Raw genomic sequence first — 22,698 nt, forward strand, 5'->3', positions numbered from 1 at the left:
TTCTTTCTCCTGATAACGATGTCCTCTTGAGTAGGAACCTGTAATGCATACTTTGTCTTTATATGAACATTTACCAAGTTTAAATTGCAGTTTGCCTGAAGCGATTTGTGCTTGGAATCGAGCTGACCTAAAAATTGGATAAAAACTCTACAGTCGCACACATTTCTGCAGGAGATTGTTAAAATCAAGGCTGGAGCTAGTGGCGTATTAACGTGTTTCATGCAGGAATGTTGTCGATGTTCACCGTCAATAAAGATAGGAGCAATTGGAGCCGGGGGGGGGGGGGGGGGTGGGGGGGGGGGGGTGGGGGGGGGGTGGAGGGGGGGGGCAGTTGCTGGTTCATACACAGCTACTGAGAGAGTGGTGGGCAGACAGTGTGTGGAAGCAAGAGATATTACAACAGTCTCAAGTAAGTATAGAAGCGAAATCTGCTGTTTTTCCAGTAAAAAACATCAGTGTTCTCAGATCCCACTGTAACCACAACCTCAGAAAACAGAACATATTTGGAAGGAACAGACAAATATTTGTGACATCAAAGATATAAGTTTCAAAACTGTCCTGTTAGGATGATGATTAAAAATTGTGATACCACAGTCGACAGACTAACGAAATGAGGCAGTGAAGATAAAAAAATTAATATAAACAATTTCTTTTCATTAATTTCTCCTTGTATTGTCAAAATGCATAAGTTTAGAATACGTGTAACATTAAATTTTTAGGCTGGTACCATATGTCAATAAAAATTATGATTTTGATTAGTCAGAATGTGTAAAAAATAATTTTTTCCTTAAGAAACCTGTTAAATAAAGGGGGGTCATATACCCAGGTAAATAAGGATTCATTGATTCATTTCCATCACCATTCCATGTTATTGTGATGTGTGGAACATGGCGTGCGACTGAGGGCCTCCCGTCGGGTACACCACTCGCCTTGTGCAAGTCTTTCGATTTGACGCCACTTCAGTGACTTGCACGTTGATGGGGATAAAATGGTGATGATTAGGACAACACAACATCCGGTCCCTGAGCGGAGAAAATCTCCGACCCAACCGGAAATTCCATGTTATTGTGATGTGTGGAACATGGCGTGCGACGAGGGCCTCCCGTCGGGTACACCACTCGCCTTGTGCAAGTCTTTCGATTTGACGCCACTTCAGTGACTTGCACGTTGATGGGGATAAAATGGTGATGATTAGGACAACACAACATCCGGTCCCTGAGCGGAGAAAATCTCCGACCCAACCGGAAATTGAACCCGGGCCCTTAGGATTGACAGTCCGTCACGCTGACCACTCAGCTACCGGGGGCGGACACTTCTGTCAGTTATATTTCCACATGTTAGAATGGGGAGTGATCCTACATGCCAGCTGATGTTGAGAGCATGAGGAACTCCTTACCATGGTATGCAGCAGTTATATCCACCATAATTTCCTCATACCATGGTACCAAGTTTGTCATTCTCTCGACACTAGCTAGTGTCTAGAATCACTCACCACACTAACAAGTGGGTGTATCACTGGCATAGGTTCCAATGAGTGTTTGATACAACACTATAATATCAAACGTCGGTGGAAATGAGTCAATGGAACACTCCGTGTAGTATGTTTAGGATACTGAGTATGGCTGTTCAGCACAGTGCTGACATTTTGAAAGAATCTGGAGTCACGGATGCCTGAGGCACTGACAATGTCTGTTGAAACTTGTTATTTGATAACTCTGCTAGTAGCCCTGTGTTTCTTTTAGGATTGCTGAATATAGTTATCATTTGTCATTCATTTCTGTTTTGTAATTTCTCTTATCAATGTATGATCTCACTATTGAAGAAAGATATTTTTGAATTTATAGTGATAATTGAAAATTTGTGCCAGAACAGGACTTGAATCCAGATTTCCTGCTTGTCATAAGCATTCACCTTAACCATTAGGCTCATGTGTAACTCAAACTTTCATTTATCACAGATGTTGACACCTATGATTTTGTAACACTTCTCCAGTTGGGTTCCATATGTGCAAAAAGCACAGTGGGGAAACAGAGGACCTTGGATTATCCTGTCAAAGGGGATGAACAGCTAGGAGTATGCACATGGCAATCAAGACACACAGTTGGCAAGGACGACAGATTTTCTACTCTTACTCAAGTTTCACCAGACATTGTCAGTGCTTGAGGCATCCATGACTGCATATTCTTTTAAAGTGTCAGCAAGGTGTTGAACACCATGCTCATTATCCTATACACAACACAGTGTGTGTACCATTGACTTATTTCCACCAACATTCCATATTATAGAGGTGTGTGGAACACTAATTGGAACCTATGTCAGCAATATTCCCATATTTAATTTGGTGATTGAGTCTAGGTACCAGCTAGTGTTGAGAGAATGAGGAACTTCTTACACATGGTATGTGACAATTATGGTGGATGTAGGGGGTCTGTTGTGTGTGGGGCCCATGACAAGTGTCAGAATTCAACTCCATATTTCCATGGCAGGGTGCTTCATTGGAGATCAGTATTTCATTGAGATACCTGATATTTGGTTATTCTGTGATGGGGTAATACTTTACTTAATTTTCACAAATGCTGATACTAGTACTTCTAAGAGAGGAATGAAACTATGAGAAGAGATACCCAAAAGGAACTAGAATTAGTATGGCTTGTGAACAATATTTAATCATACAATATTATTCACTCCCATCTATGGAGTGAAGATGTTTTATCCTGGCTTATTGTAATGTTTTGATGTCTACTTTTTTTCTCTTTTTCAAATGTTTCAGAAAAAAATCATGTAAGTGTAGTCTAAATTCACAGCAACACTTCAATTCACTACACTGTGTATAGTAGTGACAAACTGACTGATATGAGTTACTTCCACCTTTCAGGAAGTAACCATCTGTATCTAGTAAACATCAGTACACTATAAATGATTCTTTATTGCTTAGACGTGTGTCAGAATCTTATTGCAGTGGAAAACTGTTCATTAGCACTGGTTAAATGTTCTTCGATTGCATTTCCTTGCTGCTGATGAATGTATCTTGTTGAGAAATGATGTTTTGCAGCATCCAAGTTCTTCGGCGCAATGGCATTATCCAGAAACTGTACAGAGAATGGTGGCCACGCAGAGAATATGAGCAAGATGACCACTGGGAAGCAGTGGACATGGATCAACTTATGTCTCCATTTGGTATATTACTGATTGGCATCCTTGTGGCCTCCCTCATTGGCGTAGCTGAAATTTGCTGGCATCTAAAGCATAAGGTACAAGTAACATTACCTTTCATCATTATTTGGTTGATTTGATGTTCACATTTTACACATTAATCCTGATACTTGTTTAATAATCTCTGATGTAATGCTTCAGTTAATAAAAATGTATTGTTTTGGATAAGATGACCTAGCTATTAGTGTAATTTGTAGCCTATGCTCTGTGATTTCTAGCAATGGGAAGTGCATATGTTTAAGTCTTGCACAGACAGACTTACTTACTTGCTTTTCACTTATGCTCTTTGTTTATTTCCTGTCTTAAAATGTGACCTATATAAACAGAAAATAGTGTTGTTTACCTCCTACTCCTTCTATCTGCTCTAACGCCAAAGGGAAGTATGCTGGTTAAACAGTTAGAAGGTTACTCGAGCTATCCTGATACATCGTGTTAGAATGAGGAAACGGCTACACTGCTCACCTAGACATGTCAACAAGAAAGTCTGAAAGGGATGGTATTGAACTCTTGGAGCATCTGGAATTGTCATCATTTGATGGCAGCTGTAAGCGAACTGGTCTTATGTTTTGTCTCTTTGATGTTTGTAATTCTCTTGATGGTAGTTCTGTAAAGCTTCTAGAAGGAAAAGTATGAGCTAGTTTAAAATAATGATTGTTACCTGTGGCCAACTGTCCAGTTTGCAGCAGACAGGAACAGAGAGAGTTTGCGATCATATGTCCTTGGGGTCTTTCGCAGCAGCATGCCTGAACAAATTTTTCTCTGTTTTCAATCCCCTTCATTTCAGATAAAACACTTGGCCTTTCAATGGCACTCTCTGCTATGGTCATCAAGAATAAAAACCACTGACTACTGGAGCTGGCACAATTTTCCACTTACATTGTGACAGTCACAGCATCTGGTACCTAACAGAGTGCTGAAATGATGCACATGTGGAAGATGAGTTGGGCAGCTCATAGCAGCTACTGCCTGCCACGGGACCAAGTGATGTTCAGTGGTGTGAGAGGTTGACATCATGTTTAGAACTGCCACTCCCCCCTCCCGACAGTTATCAATTACCTGCCTTTGCTTTGTTTCAGTATCTAAAGCCTGTCCCCATGTCCTACTGAGTGTGTACCTGGTCCCTACTAAAACTGTTACTGTTTGTTATAATTTTATCTGCCCCATTTATAACGGAGTCCCAATATGTTAACGCATGACGCAAGACTCTCATCTTTTCAAGTGGTATTTTGTGTCTGTTTTCCAGGCAGTGACCAGCTCTGGCTGACTTGTCAAGCTCACTTTCTTAATATGTCACTTACGCTCAGCACAACACTCTGCAACTGCTGTGCGAATTGTTTGGTCTATGTAGATGCTGCTGCATTTGCAAAGAACACCATACACACTGGGTATGAGAAGAGCTATGTCATCTTTAAAAGGGTACAGCATATCTTGTATCTTGAAGGCAAACCAAAACACTGGTCTCAGTCCACATCTAGCTTACTATTTGTTGTCTCACACTATGGCAGGAAAGCAGCTGGCTTGGCATTTTCTGCTGATACACATAGCGTCCTTGGTCTGTGGCTCCTGAAAGTGTTTGCAATGTCTCCCTTGCTATAACCATTTTCTCTGAACATGCGTCTAAAATGTTACAATTCAGACTGTAGGTGCTCATGGCCAGAAATAATCTCTACTCTGTGTGATAACATGATCAGGACCTCTTTCTAGCACACAGTGTGTTGAAAACTGTCGGTATCTGATTACTGATCAGTGTGCATTGGTTTCCTGTACACTGAATGACCACTCAACTAAAACATCCAAATAGGGCATGGGGGCAGGTGTTGGATATTTCTAGGAAAGCTAAGATGGATGCCTTACACTCGTAGGGAGGTTGGAATGGCAGTTTCAAATGTTGCACTGGCCACTCACAATACTTGATGTCACTCAATCCCATGGCAGGCCGGAACTGCTACGAGCTGCCCAACTCACCTTCCAGGCACTCATCATTTCAGCCCTCTGATTTGTGGCAGATGCCACTGTTGTGTCTATATGAGCAAAAAGCCATGCCAGTCCCGGCAGTCAGTAGTTTGTACTCCTGACAACTTTGGCTGAGATACTCATCGAAAACTCGAGTGTTTTATTCAAAATGATGCAACTTGAAAACTGAGGAGATTTTAGTCAGTTGCTATCATAATGTGTTAATTCAAAGAGCACATTTGACATTTAGTTCATACAGGATAGGGTAGTACTTGTACAGACACAGATGGCACATTAGTGCTCTTTCTGTTAGACGAGTCAGAGTCTATGTCCTTAAGTCACAGTCATTTCATGATTTTCGTGTCGGCTGTCAGCAATTACAATTTGGATATTATCATAGCTATATCTGCTCTTCACAATGTGGCATTTTAGCCTCAAAACTCTGCTGGTGTAGAGAGAATACTTTACAGTCAGGTGCAAGAGATTGAATTAACGTGATTAAATGTGTAGGAAGAAGAAAATAAGAAAGTTCATATTTCTCCTACCACTCGCTGGCCCTCCACAACAGAACCATCAGAGTGATACTGTCGTGTCTCCTGCCCAGCCATCTGCATAGCTAAGGGCCAAGTTATAGTGTGTGCACATTGTTGTAAATACTTGATAGTCAGTTGGTAAAGCTCACAAAAAATTTTAGTATTAATTGACATGTCTAGGACATTTTAGAAGGAATGTATGTTAACTGTACACCAAGAAAGTAAATGTTAGTATTGGTACAATGAAATGTTGTAGCATAAATGGCATCTTTTGTTCGTAGATGGAGTCTTATCTCCATCAACAGAAAGCAGAGGGTCATATTGACAACCTGCACTATAGGAATAAAATTAAACTCATAATGAGAGAACAAAACATGTGGGGTCTCACAAGATTTGGTAGTAGAACCACTCCTATTCTTAAACTACATAAGTGATCAAGTGATTTTGTTGGGCCATAAAAGACTATAGTGTTTACTGATGGGACAAGTACAATAACAATAAGCTCATACTCAACAATAAGAGGCATAACATAGATGGTAGCTGAGCAATCCCGCAACTGGTTCACAGTAAAAAATTTCAAGTTTTAATCTCACAAAGACTTATGACATTTCAACCAAGGAGAACTGACCTGGCTGTACCACAAGTAAACAACAGTGGTCATACTCTCCATCAGTGATTCCTAACTTGGCAGTAATTACCCCCTGAGGGGTAAAATGAAATTTTCTGAGGCGTAAAAACTACACGATTCGAATCTGTTTCAGTCATGAAACTAAATTATTTTCTAAAGATCATTACTATTATCTCAGTTTTGTAAGACTCAAAGGTATTAATAATTACTTTTTCACAATTAGCTGCATTAATGCGGTGTGGTTACAGGTTCCTCACATAGTCCATTCACTACATGCTTATGTTGTGCTTTGTCCTGTACATCACTCATGACAAAATGGAAACATACACATAGCAAAAGGGAAACATACACATAGCAAATGCTAACTATCTCAAGAGAAAATGTCTTCTCCAAGTTGTAGATAGTACCTGCAGTAGTCCTGAAATTGCCTCATTACTTGCTATGAAATAGATAAATGAATTAATTTACATCATGACACAGCAGTGACTACATAAGGGGTACTATAATGCTGTACAAGGTTTTATTATTATTACTGAGCAGTTAGACACAAAGTGTTAGCAGCCTGAAGTCATCCAGCTTGTGACAGCTAAAAAGTAAGGAGTGCGGCAATGAAGTGGGCTTTGAACAGTAAGTATAGTGCATTCATGTGAATCTGTTTGATTTTAAATGAGATTGTAGTGTGCAGGTCAAGCTACTGCAGGGGTCTAACAAGTGTGTATGCTCACTGTGGATAGCTGGCTTAAGGAGTTGTGGGTAGCACTTGCAATGCATCACAAATTCCTTCGTCATTCATAAAAAAAACACACACACACACACATTAAATATCATTCATCTTTCATCATTTTAAAAATAAAAGTGTTCCAAGAAAAGTCTTTCACTCTTCAATTTATTTAGGTGCTAAAGTTGGTGATAATGAGTGGAAGGGAGGGGGGAATGAGGGCAGGGGTACTGCTAATGTCTGATTGCACTCCAGGATAATGGTGTAAGAAAGGATGGTAATCACTGCTCTAAATGAAACACCATGTGTAAATTTCATTGAAGTCCTGCTGAATAACAATCTAAAATAAAATCAATATTTATGTTAGTACTTTGCATCCAGACAGCAATAAATAGTTGCAACTATCTCTGAGTGACCAGTACTTCCAGTAGAGGTTTTTTTTTTTTAATTTTTGTAGTGTAGCATGCTTTCAGCTAGTTCTTTGTACCATACAAACAATAAAATACTGCAATTTCACTTTAGAACCACATGAGTGCTATTTCAAATATTACTCCACCTGGAATTCCTAGTGTTGACCTGTGACAAGCAAGCAAACCACTTCTGGCAACATCTGAGATATGCAATGGGGTACTTCACAGAGACAGTGGTTCATTCCAGTGAACAACTGTTACTTGGACCATTTTGCCAGCACGGTGACTTCCTTAGTGGCTCTTAACATGTTTCGAACAATGCTGAACATACAGTGTACACAGTGAAATCAAAACTTTCACCACCAGCACATAATTATGGTCATATAGAACAACTATATACACAATGTGTTGCACAGTCAATACCTTTAAATGACTTTATAAACAATTCTGATTAAATTCACTGAGCACAGGATAGTGTACAGGACAGTATTCCCTGCTAATTCACATCTGCACTGCAATGCAATGGATTCTTTTCTTTGTCCTCCCATGTTGGAAACAATTCCATCGAATTCATTCCTTCAACCATGTCGAACCCGGCTGGCTGGGGTAAACAACAGACTTTCTGAATTTTCTTCCACACCACATGATTGAGTTTACCTCTGCCAAAGCCTTCATACTGACAGAACTAGTGCCTTATGGACACGTTTTTCATGAAATACCTATGAGACAGTGTCCTCCATCTAAACCACTTCCTTTTCAACCAGATCATTTAAGAACTTGGTTTGCCATTGTGGAAACAATCCTTGGCACTAGTGAACAGCACTTAGAAGTTTTCCAGCCAAGTAGACAATTTTGGGGAATATGGTTACCTCACAAGTGATGTGATTCAGTTGGCTCCTGAACCTATAAATCTGATGCAGCAAAAGCTACTTTGGTCTGACACTTAATTAAATCACCAGAATGACAGATGCAGCAAGTGATGTACACAGAAAAATTGGGCAGCAAAACAAGTTCGCAGCTGTGGAGTCATTTACGTGAATTAATTGATCCAACATACATGCCCCCACAGATACAGGCTACAATTATTAACCACAAATATGATATGGGAGAAGACAGTTTACAAATTGTAGATAGAATTTTAGCACTCCTGTACCATCAGCAACACTATTATGGTGGCATGCTGGAAGTTGTCTCTAACCTCTCCACTGCAGCAGCAAGTCACCAAAGGATGCTGAGCACTTGCAGAAATAAATGACTTGATGCCACATGTAAACAACAGACAACAACTGCTAGCAGGAATTCCAGACAGCTGCACACATCAGATATTCACAGTTGATGATAATGGACATTCTATCCTTGACCCAGAACTGATGCCTTGGAGTTGGTTTCAAACACATTTTGGGAAACGCAAATGTTCTGTGCTGTGCACTCACCCAACCTCCAGCTGTGACTTATAATAGGTGCTCGGGTCACAGCACATATAAAAATGTACCTTCACTACAGCAGGTTGGCCAGACAAGTTCAGTTCAACCCACACAGGATAGCTGCAGGTTGTACACCTTAAACAAGACATCAAACTAGTATTTCCTAATTGACACAGGTTCTGAAGTGAGCATACTTCCCAAAAGAGCATCTCAAATAGAGGTTTCAGATTCCATCCTTCAGGTGTGAAGCTCAAATCACACTTACATCAAACTATATTGAACAATCACCCACACTGCAGACCCTGGACTACATAAACTTTTCATCTGGCATCTCATGATAGCTGACATAAATTAGCGCTTATTGGGTGCAGATTTTTTAATACAGTTGTGCCTCTCTTGCAGCCTCACTGATGGCACGTTTGACAACACTGTCAATGCAAAATCAGTGCTGAGCATGACAGACAGACCACCCACACATTCACAAGTGCCAGTGACAGTTTCCAGTTCAACAGTGACTAAACAATTAATGAATACATACTGTACCTTGAAGTTGAAAATGGCCACTATGAACAAGAAATACAAACATGTGAGGATGAGATGTGTGAAGTTACATTAGGAACATCAATACTTACAATCCAAGATGACCAACAGTAGAAAAGAATTGGAAGATTCTAGAAAAAAATAGTTAAAATGAAGAAATACACTATGTATTTGGGAGAACAATCTACCATTCCAGTTCTCTGTGTGCCAGCAGGTTTGAAGGATGTGGAAAATCTTAAGATGGTTGGTTGGTTGTTTCAGGGAAGGAGACCAGACAGCGAGGTCATCGGTCTCATCGGATTAGGGAAGGACGGGGAAGGAAGTCGGCCATGCCCTTTGAAAGGAACCATCCCGGCATTTGCCTGGAGCGATTTAGGGAAATCACGGAAATCCTAAATCAGGATGGCCGGACGCGGGATTGAACCGTCGTCCTCCCAAATGCGAGGAAAATCTTAAGAGACCAATGAAAAACTTTGCTTGGACCTCCAGAGTTGTCAGGCAGTTTATGTAGCCCAACAAAATGCATTAAATGTTGACAAAGACTTTATTAGATAATATTGACCATGAAAGCAAGGATAATATCAGACAGACACAAAAGGATGTAATACGTCACATACAGAAATGTGTCGGTAACCTTGAGTCATCAGTTGGAGCTGTAGATGTGGAGAAGAATCACCGTTTGTTCCAGCATCATGCACATGCACCTCACAAGGAACATTATGTGTTTATGCAGATCAGTAATGCCAATGTCAGTGCACAAACTTCTAGTAGGATTTTTCCAGTGTTCCATCTGTCACATATGTTCCTAGAGCAAAGAGAAGTATCAAAGACAACACAGTTCATAGGATAAATACTACACAAGGCCCTCATATTTTTCACAAGACTTAGCAGTGTGCTATGGACAAGTTAAGGTTGCCACTGATGATTTATTGCAATCAGAGATAGTACACCTTTCAGGCAGCCCATGGGCTTCCCCCTTCATTTAGAGCCAAAGAAGGATAGTTTGTATCTGTTACATGGGCTCAGTCCCAATACCCACACATGTTAAAGTGTCATAGAATGTCCAGGAGAGGTGTGCCAAACATGGATTGAATCTGCCTAACAGATTAATAGCAAGGGAGGATGTGCTGGCCAGCCTGTAATATCAACCAAGAGCAGTGCCTCCACCCAGCAAGTTATATTATCTGTTGCCATTTTGGGCAGGGGTCCCACGAGGTCAACATTTACGTACTGCAGACATCCTTTTAGTATTGTATAGCAGCAATGTTTTGGGGATGCTCAACATCTGACTTTACACCAGTGACACCTGACCCAAGTTGTGTCCATGCTTTGCAGTCTGCCTTCACTTTAGGCCAGACAAATTGGCCTGTAACTTAACTTTGTGGTTGGTTGTACTCTGAGCTAAAGCACACTGCGTAGGCTATCAAAAAGTGCTTTACAAAACTCTCACAGAAAAACTGGATATAACCTCTTCTGTGTGACAGGCAGCACTCATAAAACGAGGACTAAAAGCAGCCTACAGAACAGGTAACTCAATACAGAGATAACTAAGGACAACTAGTGCCAACACAAACAAATACAATATATCTACATTTCTCAGATGACATGTCAGGACTGCAGTTCGATTTATATGGGACTGACAAGTACAAATTTCAACATTAGGTTCACAAAGCAGCAGTAAAAGATAATAGTTGTCATTTTAATTCAAAGAACACCTAATGATGGATACGGAGCAACAAACATCAACACTGACCTAAAAATTTTCAAATGCAGCAAGAGCCTCCCCCCCCCCCCCCCCCAAAAAATAAACTAGTAACTTAAGCAAACCACCAAATACAGAAAACCAGAGGTGAGTGAAAAGAAATAACTGAATACTGAGGTCTCTGCAACGGACCTCTGTGCTCTGCCCTCAAAGAACTGTCAAACAACACAAACCAACAAATGCAACACACACATGAAGTTCAACCATGACAGTGACATTGCCAGTCATATATTCTTGATGTACAAATATTTTGTATATTAAGTTCTCCACCATTGCAGATTATAAACTGAAAGAGAAACTGCTATAGCTGTGAGCCACAGAAACCACAATATATCTTCACAAAGCATATAAAAAATTTATTTTTAAATTTTTAAAGCCATCTTTTTCCTGGCTTTATCCTATATCTTTACAAGTTTGGCATGTTGATCTGGACCCGGCAATGTTAGTGGTAGAGGGTGGCCTGATGCCCTTTGTTGCAGCCTTGTGACAGAATTTATGTACCTCTGTCCACAGCTAGTGTTACTCCATGTGAAAGTGTGAGAGCATTTTTGGAATGTTTGAGAATTGTGCAACTGAGGCAAGATGTGGGTACCAGCCTGGTATTTACCTAATCAGGTGTGAGAAATCACCTAAAAATCACATCCAAGATGATAGGCACACTAGCCCCGTATCATTAATCCGCCAAGCAGATTCGATCAGGGACCAGTGCACATATCGCAGCAGCAGCAGGTAACATGAATGGCTGTCCAGGCAAGTTTTTCAAATTAGTGAATATTTTAATTAAAAGGTGACAATAAATTTTTCCTGTTATTTAATATAAAACAACTAAAAACTATTGATAATGCAGCAACTTCAATGAAACATGTTTGGGTTGAAAATAAGAAAAAATTGTGTTTGCTATTGCAAAATCTATCCAAAAATAAATTTATTTGCACCCAAACATGGACATAAAAATGAGCTTCAACTGAAGATGAGTATTTAATAAAATATATTTCCAGAAGTCACCCCCAACATGAACTTGAGATTATCAGCTGCCTTGTTATGCATTTTTAGTTTAGGACTTATTAAAATAAAAGATCATTATAAATTTTGTTATCTTGTTTATTATCCTGCTCCTTTCTTCCCCTACTTCCTTACTAAAAATGCTATGTCTTTGCAAGAGGAATTAATGTAACAGACTAACTGAACCCTGAAATTTTCTGTTTTACAGAGATCATCAACAAATCCTGCAAAGTATAGACTGTTCCTCCAGATGACAAATAGAAACCTGAAACTGAGATTTTAAAGATGTAATGAAATATTTGAAGCAAGAGACTGACAAGATTTTACTACTACTTCTACACATCTGCTGCCACTACTATTATACATAATTCAGTACTGGGTCAGGAATAACCCATGACACTGTAATGACAACAGAGATGATAATGAACACCACCACTACCTTCCTTATAGACATCAATGTACCCAACCCATAAGATGCAAAACATCTGCTGTGAGAAGATGATCAAATATATGGACTTGGCAGCTGAGGTGAAAGCCATGTGGAAACAGAAGTTTGTACCCATCATCTCTGTAGTAATGTCAGTCACTGTTGTGTTGTCCTAAAACATACAGAAGAATGTACAGGACCAAAAACTGCCTCCTCCTCTCTGTTGGCAACTGCTGAAGGCAGTTACAGTGCACACCTGCAGAATAGTTCATCACAGTCTTGGAGAACATAGTTGATTTAGTAGTAACTTGTTATTTAAACCATTATCTTTATATCAGTGCCATGTAAAAATGAGAGTAATAATAATAACTTTCGCCAGATAGAGTAGGCAAAACATAGGCAGTAGCCCAGACTATTCAACACTGAACCGTAAGGTCCTACTTCTTACCAGTAACTGAGCACAGGTTCTTGAGCAGTAGGTACTAGTAATCAGTACTGACATTTAAAGTAATCGCTGTACTTAAGTTTCTGAAAGTGCATAATATAGTTTCATATGTGCTTCTGTGTAGAAGTGAACAGCCATCAGGTAGCCATGACTAAGGATGATTATAAATTATGATTTGTTTTGGTCGAATAGTTGACTACTATCCAAAAACAACAGGAAGGAAGGTTGTAACCAAGTTGACACCTAATTGTAGCTAGTGAGCCGTGTTTAGGTCTGATGTAGTGTGGGAACAGTTGTACAAGATGGATAGCTAAAAGACTGGTCCAATACTTTGAACAAACAAGTTCAAGGAATAGCATTTCATTGGCAAATCTGGCTGGTTGGTCTTACCTCTTCTGGAGTAATGGCCTCTCAAAGGTAGTGAACAGCAGCCACAGAAGGAAAAGAAGGGGCTGTTAGATATAGGCAACTCAAATAAGGTGCAGAGTGGTTGAGAGGTGCACTACATACTTGATTTAACCACATGTGTGGCCAAGTACATGTGGAATTAACTCATTTTTCCTGTTTTTTTCCCTTCATTGTTCCTTTTCTTGTAAGGTAAACTACTTTAACTCATACAACAAGGAAAAACACTCTGTGGTATTGGATTACAGTAGTAGTGGCACACAGTGTTCAAAAATTTTGGAGGACAAAGATGTTAAATCAAAATCAGGGAAGGCAATTGGTAGAGGCTCATCGAAAATGTGGTGCAACTTTAAAGGAAACTACATGCAAGATGTCAGTGTGATGAGTTTTAGAGTACTGCTTGTATCATTTAAGTCCTTATCAATCAGACATGACAACAGGCATGTAATGAATTCTGATATGCACTGCTTTATTTATCAAAAGTCAATGCAGCATATTGATATAATTGGGACCCTCAAGGATAGGTAGTTTTGAAAAAAAGGCAACATATGCTTCTTGAAACTGTGGGCTAAATGTAAAGAGCCTGTGTTAAATTCTGTGGAATAATGCTGCTGTTTCCTTTGTAAACGTTATGTAGATTCTGCGGTAATATAAGACATCATAGCATATAAGGGCATATGGATAGTCATTTTCCATTGTTCCATATTCGTAACAGCAACATTTCATTCCTACAACTTCATCCTTGAACCTCCGTCCATACAATATCCAGTGGCTTGAGAACAGCATATGTAGATTTAGAAATTAGCATCAGAAACATGGTACTGAGGCTGCTGCTTCTCATTTGTTGCAGAAGACATAAATCTGGAATATAAGTTTCACACTCTGAGAAGCTCAGTTTATGTGCTGAAGAGGTACCAACTTCTTTGTGTACAATCTCATGATTAATTAGTAGAATGTCTTGATAAAATAATTATGAATTCATTATTTTATTTCTTTTACTTATATGGTACCCGCTAATGTAAATTAATATTTTAGTGTTGTAATAAATACGTGAAACTGATGTAACTGCAACATGTCATGTTTAAGACCCATTTCATCATTCTTTTTAGATTTTCTGGTACAAAGGTAATTTTTTTTTGATATTTGCTTGTTACTTGGATGATAAATAAAGTCTTTCACTATGATGTGGGGTGAATCATTTTTATACTCTTCTGTGCAACCAACACTTTCAAATTTCTCTAAATGAAAATGCATTCATCTGTAAAAAATTTCTTTATTTTCTAGGTAACAGTCAAATATTCACAATGATGACAGTCTTATTCAAAACACACTGTACACACTGGTCATAGTTTGATTTAATATAACAGCTGAACTCCAAAGTGTAAACTACAAATAAAAATTGGAAAAGTCAACCGTTTACCCACAAATCAATGAATAATGTTGATCACACATAGGTAACAGATCACAAAATCACTCTGGGTTCTTAGGTACACTATCATTCTTATCTGTGGCCATGTGGTTGGTTGCTGTTCATAATTTATGCATAGGCATTGATTTAAAGATCATTAAACCTTAAAAAAAATTGTAATAATTTTTTATTTATGATTGTATTCTGTACTGTACAATCTAAGAATCATTTCATATAATTATTAGAAATATTGGTGCAGCAATCACACATACAGAAAATGCAGTTCAATATAGTGTCAGTCATCATAAAACCAGTTATATCTATTACACAGCCTCCTCAGTTTGCTCCTTAAACTAAGCTGTATCATTCAAAAAACTATTGTCAATTTCTATATTTTCATGATATTTCTTACAGTCTTGGATCATTCAGTATTACTTGTTCATACACAAACACATTGTGTCATGTATCCCTTATGCATAGCAGTGACCCTGATTCTGTAGACACCACTCAGGCTCTATGGTATCTGCAGCAATGCCCTCATCAACAAGCCTCTGCCTCTGAATCAGGAATCTGTGTTCAGCTGACATCCAGCCTTCTACAGGATCAGTCCATAAACGTTCAGCAAGGGCAGCAGCACGGGGCCAGAAACGACCATCAAGTGCAAACTCATCAGCCTGCTCGGACCACAGTGCAGCTTCACTGCCAAGCACCAACTTCCGTGCTTCTGAACCCTCTCCAACATCTATACCAAATGCTGATAACAGGTCCCACACATTGTTGTCATATACTTTCTGCCACCCAATATATGGTGAACACCAGTTGTTGCCAGATCCAATCCATGCTCCAAATCTGTAAATAAATGCATTATGTTCATACATAACATAATATTTATGAAAACAGAACACTGTGAATAGAGTATACAAATCATTCAAAAACATATTATGCCATGTATACAATTATAAATACAAAGTCATTTTCAAACATGCAATGGCCAAGAAGCAGAATCTGAACCAAAGCCTATGGTAATGTTCATATTACTTGTGTCCACTGCTGCATACTACACTTTACTGCTGCGTGCCACCTTATTGCAGATGAAATAATAATGGGAAAGTTCTTGTGAGTCTTTAGTTACACTTTTCACCAGCTTCAGCCTCACAATTTCATTAGTTTATGTTTCTGATATTGCTCAGCTGTTTATATGAATTTTTAGTTTTAGCTGTTCATCATATCCCAGCATATTTCTTGTTATATAAGAGAGAGAGAGAGAGAGAGAGAGAGAGAGAGAGAGAGAGAGAGAGAGAGAGAGTGTTTTCTCATTCTACAAATCAATTTTCAGCCATAGTCTAAATTGTGTGTGTTTGGTTTTTATTTTAATAATTTCTTTACTGACTGCACCCATCATTTTTTCCCTCACTTTCCATTTCGTCTTTATATTTTCAACTTGTCTGAAAATATTTTCACAGAAACACAGCCTTCTATCTCTATTAGTTACTGCTCAGGTGTAATTATATTGGAGGACTGTCTTAGTTAAACTTTGCTTTTTGGATAGTGTTAACATGTTTGTATACTGACTTAAAATTTAGTTGTGCTGAAGGCAGTGACAAAATGTTAATCACAAAATGTGCAACTCAAACATCTGACACATAAAAGAAGTACCGATGCTTCTTCGTATCTTTACAACACTTATGCTTTCAGATACTGCCTTGCTTCTTGTCATTTATTGTTCTGCAAATTTCCAAATGAAAACACAAAGTATTATTGGAAAAAAATCAATGAACCTGTGTCTTATTTCCACATACTTAATTGTATAAACTAATGATCTTCTCCAGTTACTCATTTCCTCTACTTGCATGGCATTATTGCTGCATCTTTTCCCAACCTCCATGTTACTTTCAGTTAGTTTGTTAGTTATACTTTTCATGTATCATTTTGCACAATAGATCATAATGATAGGGAGTGGGACATTTTACATTCACATTGCAAATTAATTTGTACATATGGTTACAGTATGAATATTTCAAAGGCTTTTTTTTCTTCTAAAAAGAAAAAAAGATAGGGATGTGAGTTAGTAACTCCTACCCTCCACCTTTTACACATTACAGTAATAGAAATTCTTTTACAGAGTAGAAGGAGTTGTCAAGGAGAAAATTTCTCAGTTTATTTTCAAATTTTACTTTGCTGTCTGTCAGACATTTTATATCACAGGGTGAGTGATCAAAAATTTTATTGCAGCATTGTACACATCATTTTGTGCTAAAGACAAACTTAATTTGGAGTAATGGATTTTATTTTTCCTTCTGGTATTGTAATTATGTACATCATTGTTCTTTTTGAACTGTAGTGGATTATTTAGAACAAACTTCATGAGGTAATGAATACAACGTGAAGGAGTAGTCAGAATTCCCAACTCATTAAATAGATGTCTACAAGATAATTGTGGGTGAGAACCACGTAATATTCTTACAGCACATTTTTGCAGAACGAGGAATTATCTTTAAGAAAGAGAGCTACCCCAGAAAATTCTTCCATGTGGCATTCAATGAAAATATGTCAACTTAGTGATTTGTCCTGCCCCAAGATTTGCAATAGTTGTAAGTGAAAATGTGGCTGAACTAAGTTATTTTATAGGTGTTCCAATATGTGCTTTTTCCAGTTTAAATCCTAATCAATGTGGACACTTAAGAATTTTGAAGTTTCCACCCTATTTATTATTTCCTCACTATGTACTACATTTACCATTGGTGTAGTGCCCCTAGATGTATGAAACGGAATATGTTGAGTCTCTTTAAAACTGAGGGTGAGAGACCATTTGGAGAAAACCAGTCAATGATACTTTTAATAACTTTGTTTTCCATTTCTTCTGTTTCTACTTGTAGCTTGGACTGATTACAGTACCAGTGTCATCTTCAAAAAGAACTAACTCTGCTTGTTGTATATTAGATGGAAGATTGTTTACATGTATGAGGAACAATAGTGGAACTTAGATTGAGCCATACATGATTTCTCCTCAGTTAGAATTATGTTCACTGACTATATTGGTTGAATCACTAAGTAAAACTCTCTGTATTCTTTTGGTTAGCTACAACATTATCCATTGGTTGGCTATACCATTAATCCCCTAAAACTTCTGATTTGATCCATTATAAATGGTTCTGAAAGCCTGCAACTGTGAAAACAATAGCTTTGTTTATGAATAACTCGTCTGCCAGCAGTCATGATTTTCTTTATTTAATTTTTCCCACGATGCGTTTCAGGAAATGATTCCCATTTTCAAGTGCGTTTTGTGTGTGTTATGTCATTCCCATGTGATGATGTCAATGTGTGAGATTCTGCCTCATTTTGTTGCCTTTACTGCAATGTATAAGAAAACACATGATTTTTAGTTGGTTGTCGATCTTTTTGTGAACTAACTTCGCAGAAGAGCTTCTGTGAAGTTTGGAATGTAGGAGATTAGGTACTGGCAGAATTGTGGTTGTGAGGACGGGTCATGAGTCATGCTTGGGTAGCTCAGATGGTAGAGCACTTGCCTGCAAAAGGCAAAGGTCCTGAGTTCGAGTCTCAGGTGTGGCACACAGTTTTAATCTGCCAGGGAGTTTTAATGCTTTGGTTTTTAATGTTGGCTGAGGTAGTTCCTACTACGTGTCTTCTATGATGGAGATAAGACTGAAATCATTTTTTCTCAACTCCTCATATACCAATAGCTTCTAGTTCGTCTAGCGAGATATCATGTTGGACAGTACCAAATCCCTTCAATAATTCCAAATTTATTCCTATTGTACTGTTGTGTGTGTCTAGCCCCATTATGATATTTTCAATGAAATGGGTAATAGCTGATTCTGTGCTCAATCCTTAGTGAAAACCATGTTGGTGTACAGATGAGACATTGAATTTTTCAAGGAAATTTGTAATGTTATGTTTCACAACTGTCTCCATTACTTTTGAAAATACATATAACAATATTGTATTTTTGACATTTTTGTTCTTTGAGGAAACACTTCTTCCAATAATGATATATTTATGATGTGTGAGAGTAGTTTCGATATGACACTAGCACATTTTATTACGAGTGAACCAGGTACTTTGTCAGTCCCTGAAGAAATTTTATTCCTCATTCTTTTTATTATTCTTAGAGCTTCTGATTTATTTGTGGGGCATAACAATATTGAACTGACACTTTTTTCGCTCAGAACAGAGGTTCCTCTGTTCCTAAGGCAATTTTTACACAGGTTAACTGGAGTACTTACGAAGCAGTCATTTACGTAATTTGCTAGAGTAAGATTTCTGACTAATACACCGTGATCATTGTTTAAAACAATGCCATGTTGAATTTTAATATTTTTGTTTGTTCCTTTTTTTACTACGTTTCATATTGCTTTTGATGTGTTTGCTGACCCTAAAATTACTTTATCATTGTGCATTGATTTAGCTTTGTTAATCACACTCCTATAAATATTTTTGCCGTATCTGGTTACTAGTGCACGTGAGTGAGTGCACCTAGTGTATGTTTGTCGCACATGTGTACTTAAATAAACCACCAACTGTATCAGTGCAGGCAAGCCACTCGAAGCCACCTGCAGGAAGCATGCACACAGCTCAGTCTCCGGCATGCTCTCTGCTGGTGACTCGTGCCTATAAGTGGACAGAGCAGTGCTGACTCACTCCCACTATGTTCTTTTAGTTTGTACCACTAACATCAATTGTTTTGTCTATCACTTATGTTGCACCTTCTGTATGATTTGTTTGTCTTGTTACATGTGGAGTCACAAGAGGCTTATTTCCATTATTGTTCAGAAGTTTATGAATAAAGCCATATTTGTGTTACTTGGATCGGTCTCATGTATTACTTGGTTATTACATGATCGACAATGAATTTGGAGCAGTTTCCACATATACTATCTTTAAGTGCGGTTTCATCAAGTTTAGACATTATGGATGCCATGCTACTGGCCCTGATTGAACAGCTTACTTCAGCAGTGAACACTTTGTCAACTTCCATTAATAGACAGGGTACTGTTCCTCTGGTCTCTCCACCCACTTTTCCTCCTCATGACAATTCAGTCGAGGATTGGGAAGCATATGAAAAAAGGCTCTGACAGAATTTTTTGGCTTTCGGTGTGACAGACTCTAATTTGTGCAAAGCCTTATTCTCCCATGGATTCCACCTAAGTTGTATCAAATACTGTGTCAGCTTGTCCCTTTACAAGAACCAGCAGCTCTTACTTTTGATGGCGTGTGCAGTCTATTGTCCAACTATCATCACAAATGAATGCATGTCACAGCAGCACGAGTTGAATTCTACCAGTGCCACAAGAAATCAAACCAGTCATAGAGGGCCTGAGCAGTCAAACTCACAGCCTTAGCCATAAGTGTCAGTTCGTTACTGATACTGTGATGACTCTTATGCAGACACTATGGTGTGCAATACAATTATCTGTTTAGATCCAGACAAGGAAGTGCACTAGAAGGTGCAGAAGTTTTGCAAATAGCACAATATTTCAAAGTTTCTGAGGCAGTGGTTGACCAAACTGAAGCATGGGGCAATGTGGGAATAGTGTCACAAGATGTGCTCACTAGGACAACAGATAGCTTGCATGAGGAAGCAACAGCGGCAATGGTAAACACTTGGGCCCAGTGCTGGGCACACCAAGGCTGGCTGAGGCTGGCCCAAGCAGCCACAACCGCCACAGTACCAGCATCAGCATTCTCTATTTCAGTCTTGTCATTTCCATTTTGTCCAGAGTGAATATTCAGTGTGTCCTAAGCACTGGGCTGCTTGTAATGCTTGCCAGAAGAAAGGCTACATCACCTCCGTATATCATTTACCAAAAGTTGCTCAGGATATGTACATGGATGTAGGCTGTGCGACTCCAATGCTTGTGACTTCTCCCAAGTTGTTTATTGAGTTAACTGTTTTACACCATGTGCTCTGGCAGCAGGCCAACACAGGTGCTGTGGTGATGTAATTGAATTCTGAAAGCTAAGCGAGTTTAGACTTGCTGCCATTGACACCAGTCACAGCTATTGGGGCAGTTAATGATATCTGCCTTTTACAAGTCAATGGTTTGCTCCATTACATTTCTTATGGTGATGAGAACTTGTTTGGGATGGACACATTTCAGGCATATTTCACTGATGCAGTTCACATTGTGTCTGATCAAGTATCATATTCTCAATTGGAAACACTGTATAAGGGGTTTTTGGACTTGTTTTAGAGGGTATAGTGATTGCTACAAATGTTTCTGCTCATATTTCTTAGAAATCCATGGCCGGGCCTTTTTCTTGTGACGCATGTCCTATTCCTGTCACTCTGAAAGAGCAAGTGAAAGCAGAACTGGACAGAGGTGATGCAACCTGTTATAACTTGTGAATGGTCATCTCTGCTTGTTGTAGTTCGGAAGCCATTGGGGAAACGATACGTCTGTGGTGACTTCAGTACTACTGTCAACATGCAGTTTATCATGGATACACATTCTCTCCCAAGCCAGGAGGAAATGTTGGGAAAAATACTGGGTGGACAGTACTTCTCCAAAATTGATTTGTGTGAAGTGTGTGTGAGTGTACCTGTGGGTGAACAGTCCCAGTGACTTCTGGTTTGGTTGGTCTGTATCAATACTTGTGCCTTTCTTTTGGTGTGGCTATCACCCCTGTTGTTTTCCAATGATATTTTGAGCAACTCACTATCCCTGTCCTGGGTTGCATTAATTAACTGGATGATGATGATGTCACAGGCTCCTCCACAGCTGATCACTTGAAAAATATGTGCAATGTGTCTTCTGTCTTATGGTGTAACCTCGCAAAATGTCAGTTTTTCCAACCTTCTGTTGTTTATTTGGGATTCAAGGTCTCGCAGGATGGGATTCCCCTCTGACAGACCACATCTTTGCTGTTATGTCTATGCCTCAGCTCTTGACCATGAAGGAGCTCCAGGCCTTCTGAGAGAAGATAGCCTACTACCATAAATTCCTGCCAGGGATGGCCACTTCAGCCCACCTGTTGCATGCCTTGTTGCACAAGAATTTACCTTTGGTTTCGTTGTTTAACACTCACATTTTCTTGCCTAACAAGGCAGCACACTGTGTACAATGCTGGGCAGTGTTCTTGTCTTGCTACAATTATGAAATACATTTTTTGACCTACATCTAAACATTCCAGTGTGGATGCCTCATCCACCTTCCTGTGGGTCCTGATCCGAACTTTGATCCTGAAGAATTGCTTTACTTCCATCTTGACACTGAAACACAGGTTGCAATTGATGGTTTCCCAATTATGGACTCATGCATAGCATGTGCCATTGCCACTGACACAGGTCTCTGCCGGGGGGTTCTGTTTTTTAAACAGGGCTGGCCAGATGAACTGCCAGGTCAGGCTTTGGACCTTCCCGTCAACTATTTTTCCTTACAGTATCGCTACGTTTTCATGGTGTTTTGCTGTTGTCCACAGAAGATCTCTCTCCCAGAGCAGACATTCCTATCGCCCAGGTCACAGTTTGTATGCTCTTGAGGGTTTTTTCTATTGAGGGGTTGGTCTGTACCTTAGTTTCCAATAATGGGCCCCAGTTCGTTTCTCACACCTTTCAGCTATTTTGTTACCATCACAGCATTCATCATGTTACAACCACACCATTCCATCCTCAATCAAATAGTGAGGTGGAACAACTAGTGCGTGCTTTTGAGGCCCAAATGAAAAAGTTTGTTATGGAATCTTCATCAGACGATGCCCTTCTCTGTTTGCTGAGCACGTATCACTCCACGCCTATGGGGGAGTGGAGCCTGGCTGAGTTTCTTTACAACCAGCAGCCACACATGCTCCTCCACCTTCTGTGGCCTGTGC

General features: G+C 39.2%; 2 protein-coding genes across 4 annotated transcripts in view; one reads left to right on the top strand and one right to left on the bottom strand.

Moving 5' to 3' along the window:
- The window catches only part of LOC124607050 (glutamate receptor ionotropic, delta-1-like), a 64,370-nt gene extending 49,932 nt beyond the window's left edge, over positions 1–14,438 (top strand). The window contains exons 3-4 of the mRNA XM_047139225.1: positions 3,053–3,251; positions 12,392–14,438. Coding sequence (XP_046995181.1) covers positions 3,053–3,251; positions 12,392–12,466 — 274 coding nt within the window. The 3' untranslated portion in view covers positions 12,467–14,438. The remainder of the gene's footprint in view (positions 1–3,052; positions 3,252–12,391) is intronic.
- A 279-nt stretch (positions 14,439–14,717) lies between these two features.
- Positions 14,718–22,698, bottom strand: part of LOC124605379 (chitooligosaccharidolytic beta-N-acetylglucosaminidase) — a 223,903-nt gene continuing 215,922 nt past the window's right edge. For all 3 annotated transcript variants that reach the window (XM_047137017.1, XM_047137016.1, XM_047137015.1), the window contains exon 7: positions 14,718–15,717. In XM_047137017.1, the coding sequence (XP_046992973.1) occupies positions 15,339–15,717 (379 nt within the window). In that variant the 3' untranslated portion in view covers positions 14,718–15,338. The remainder of the gene's footprint in view (positions 15,718–22,698) is intronic.

The sequence above is a fragment of the Schistocerca americana genome, chromosome 3 (assembly GCF_021461395.2).
Source record: "Schistocerca americana isolate TAMUIC-IGC-003095 chromosome 3, iqSchAmer2.1, whole genome shotgun sequence".
In the NCBI taxonomy this organism is placed as follows: domain Eukaryota; kingdom Metazoa; phylum Arthropoda; class Insecta; order Orthoptera; family Acrididae; genus Schistocerca; species Schistocerca americana.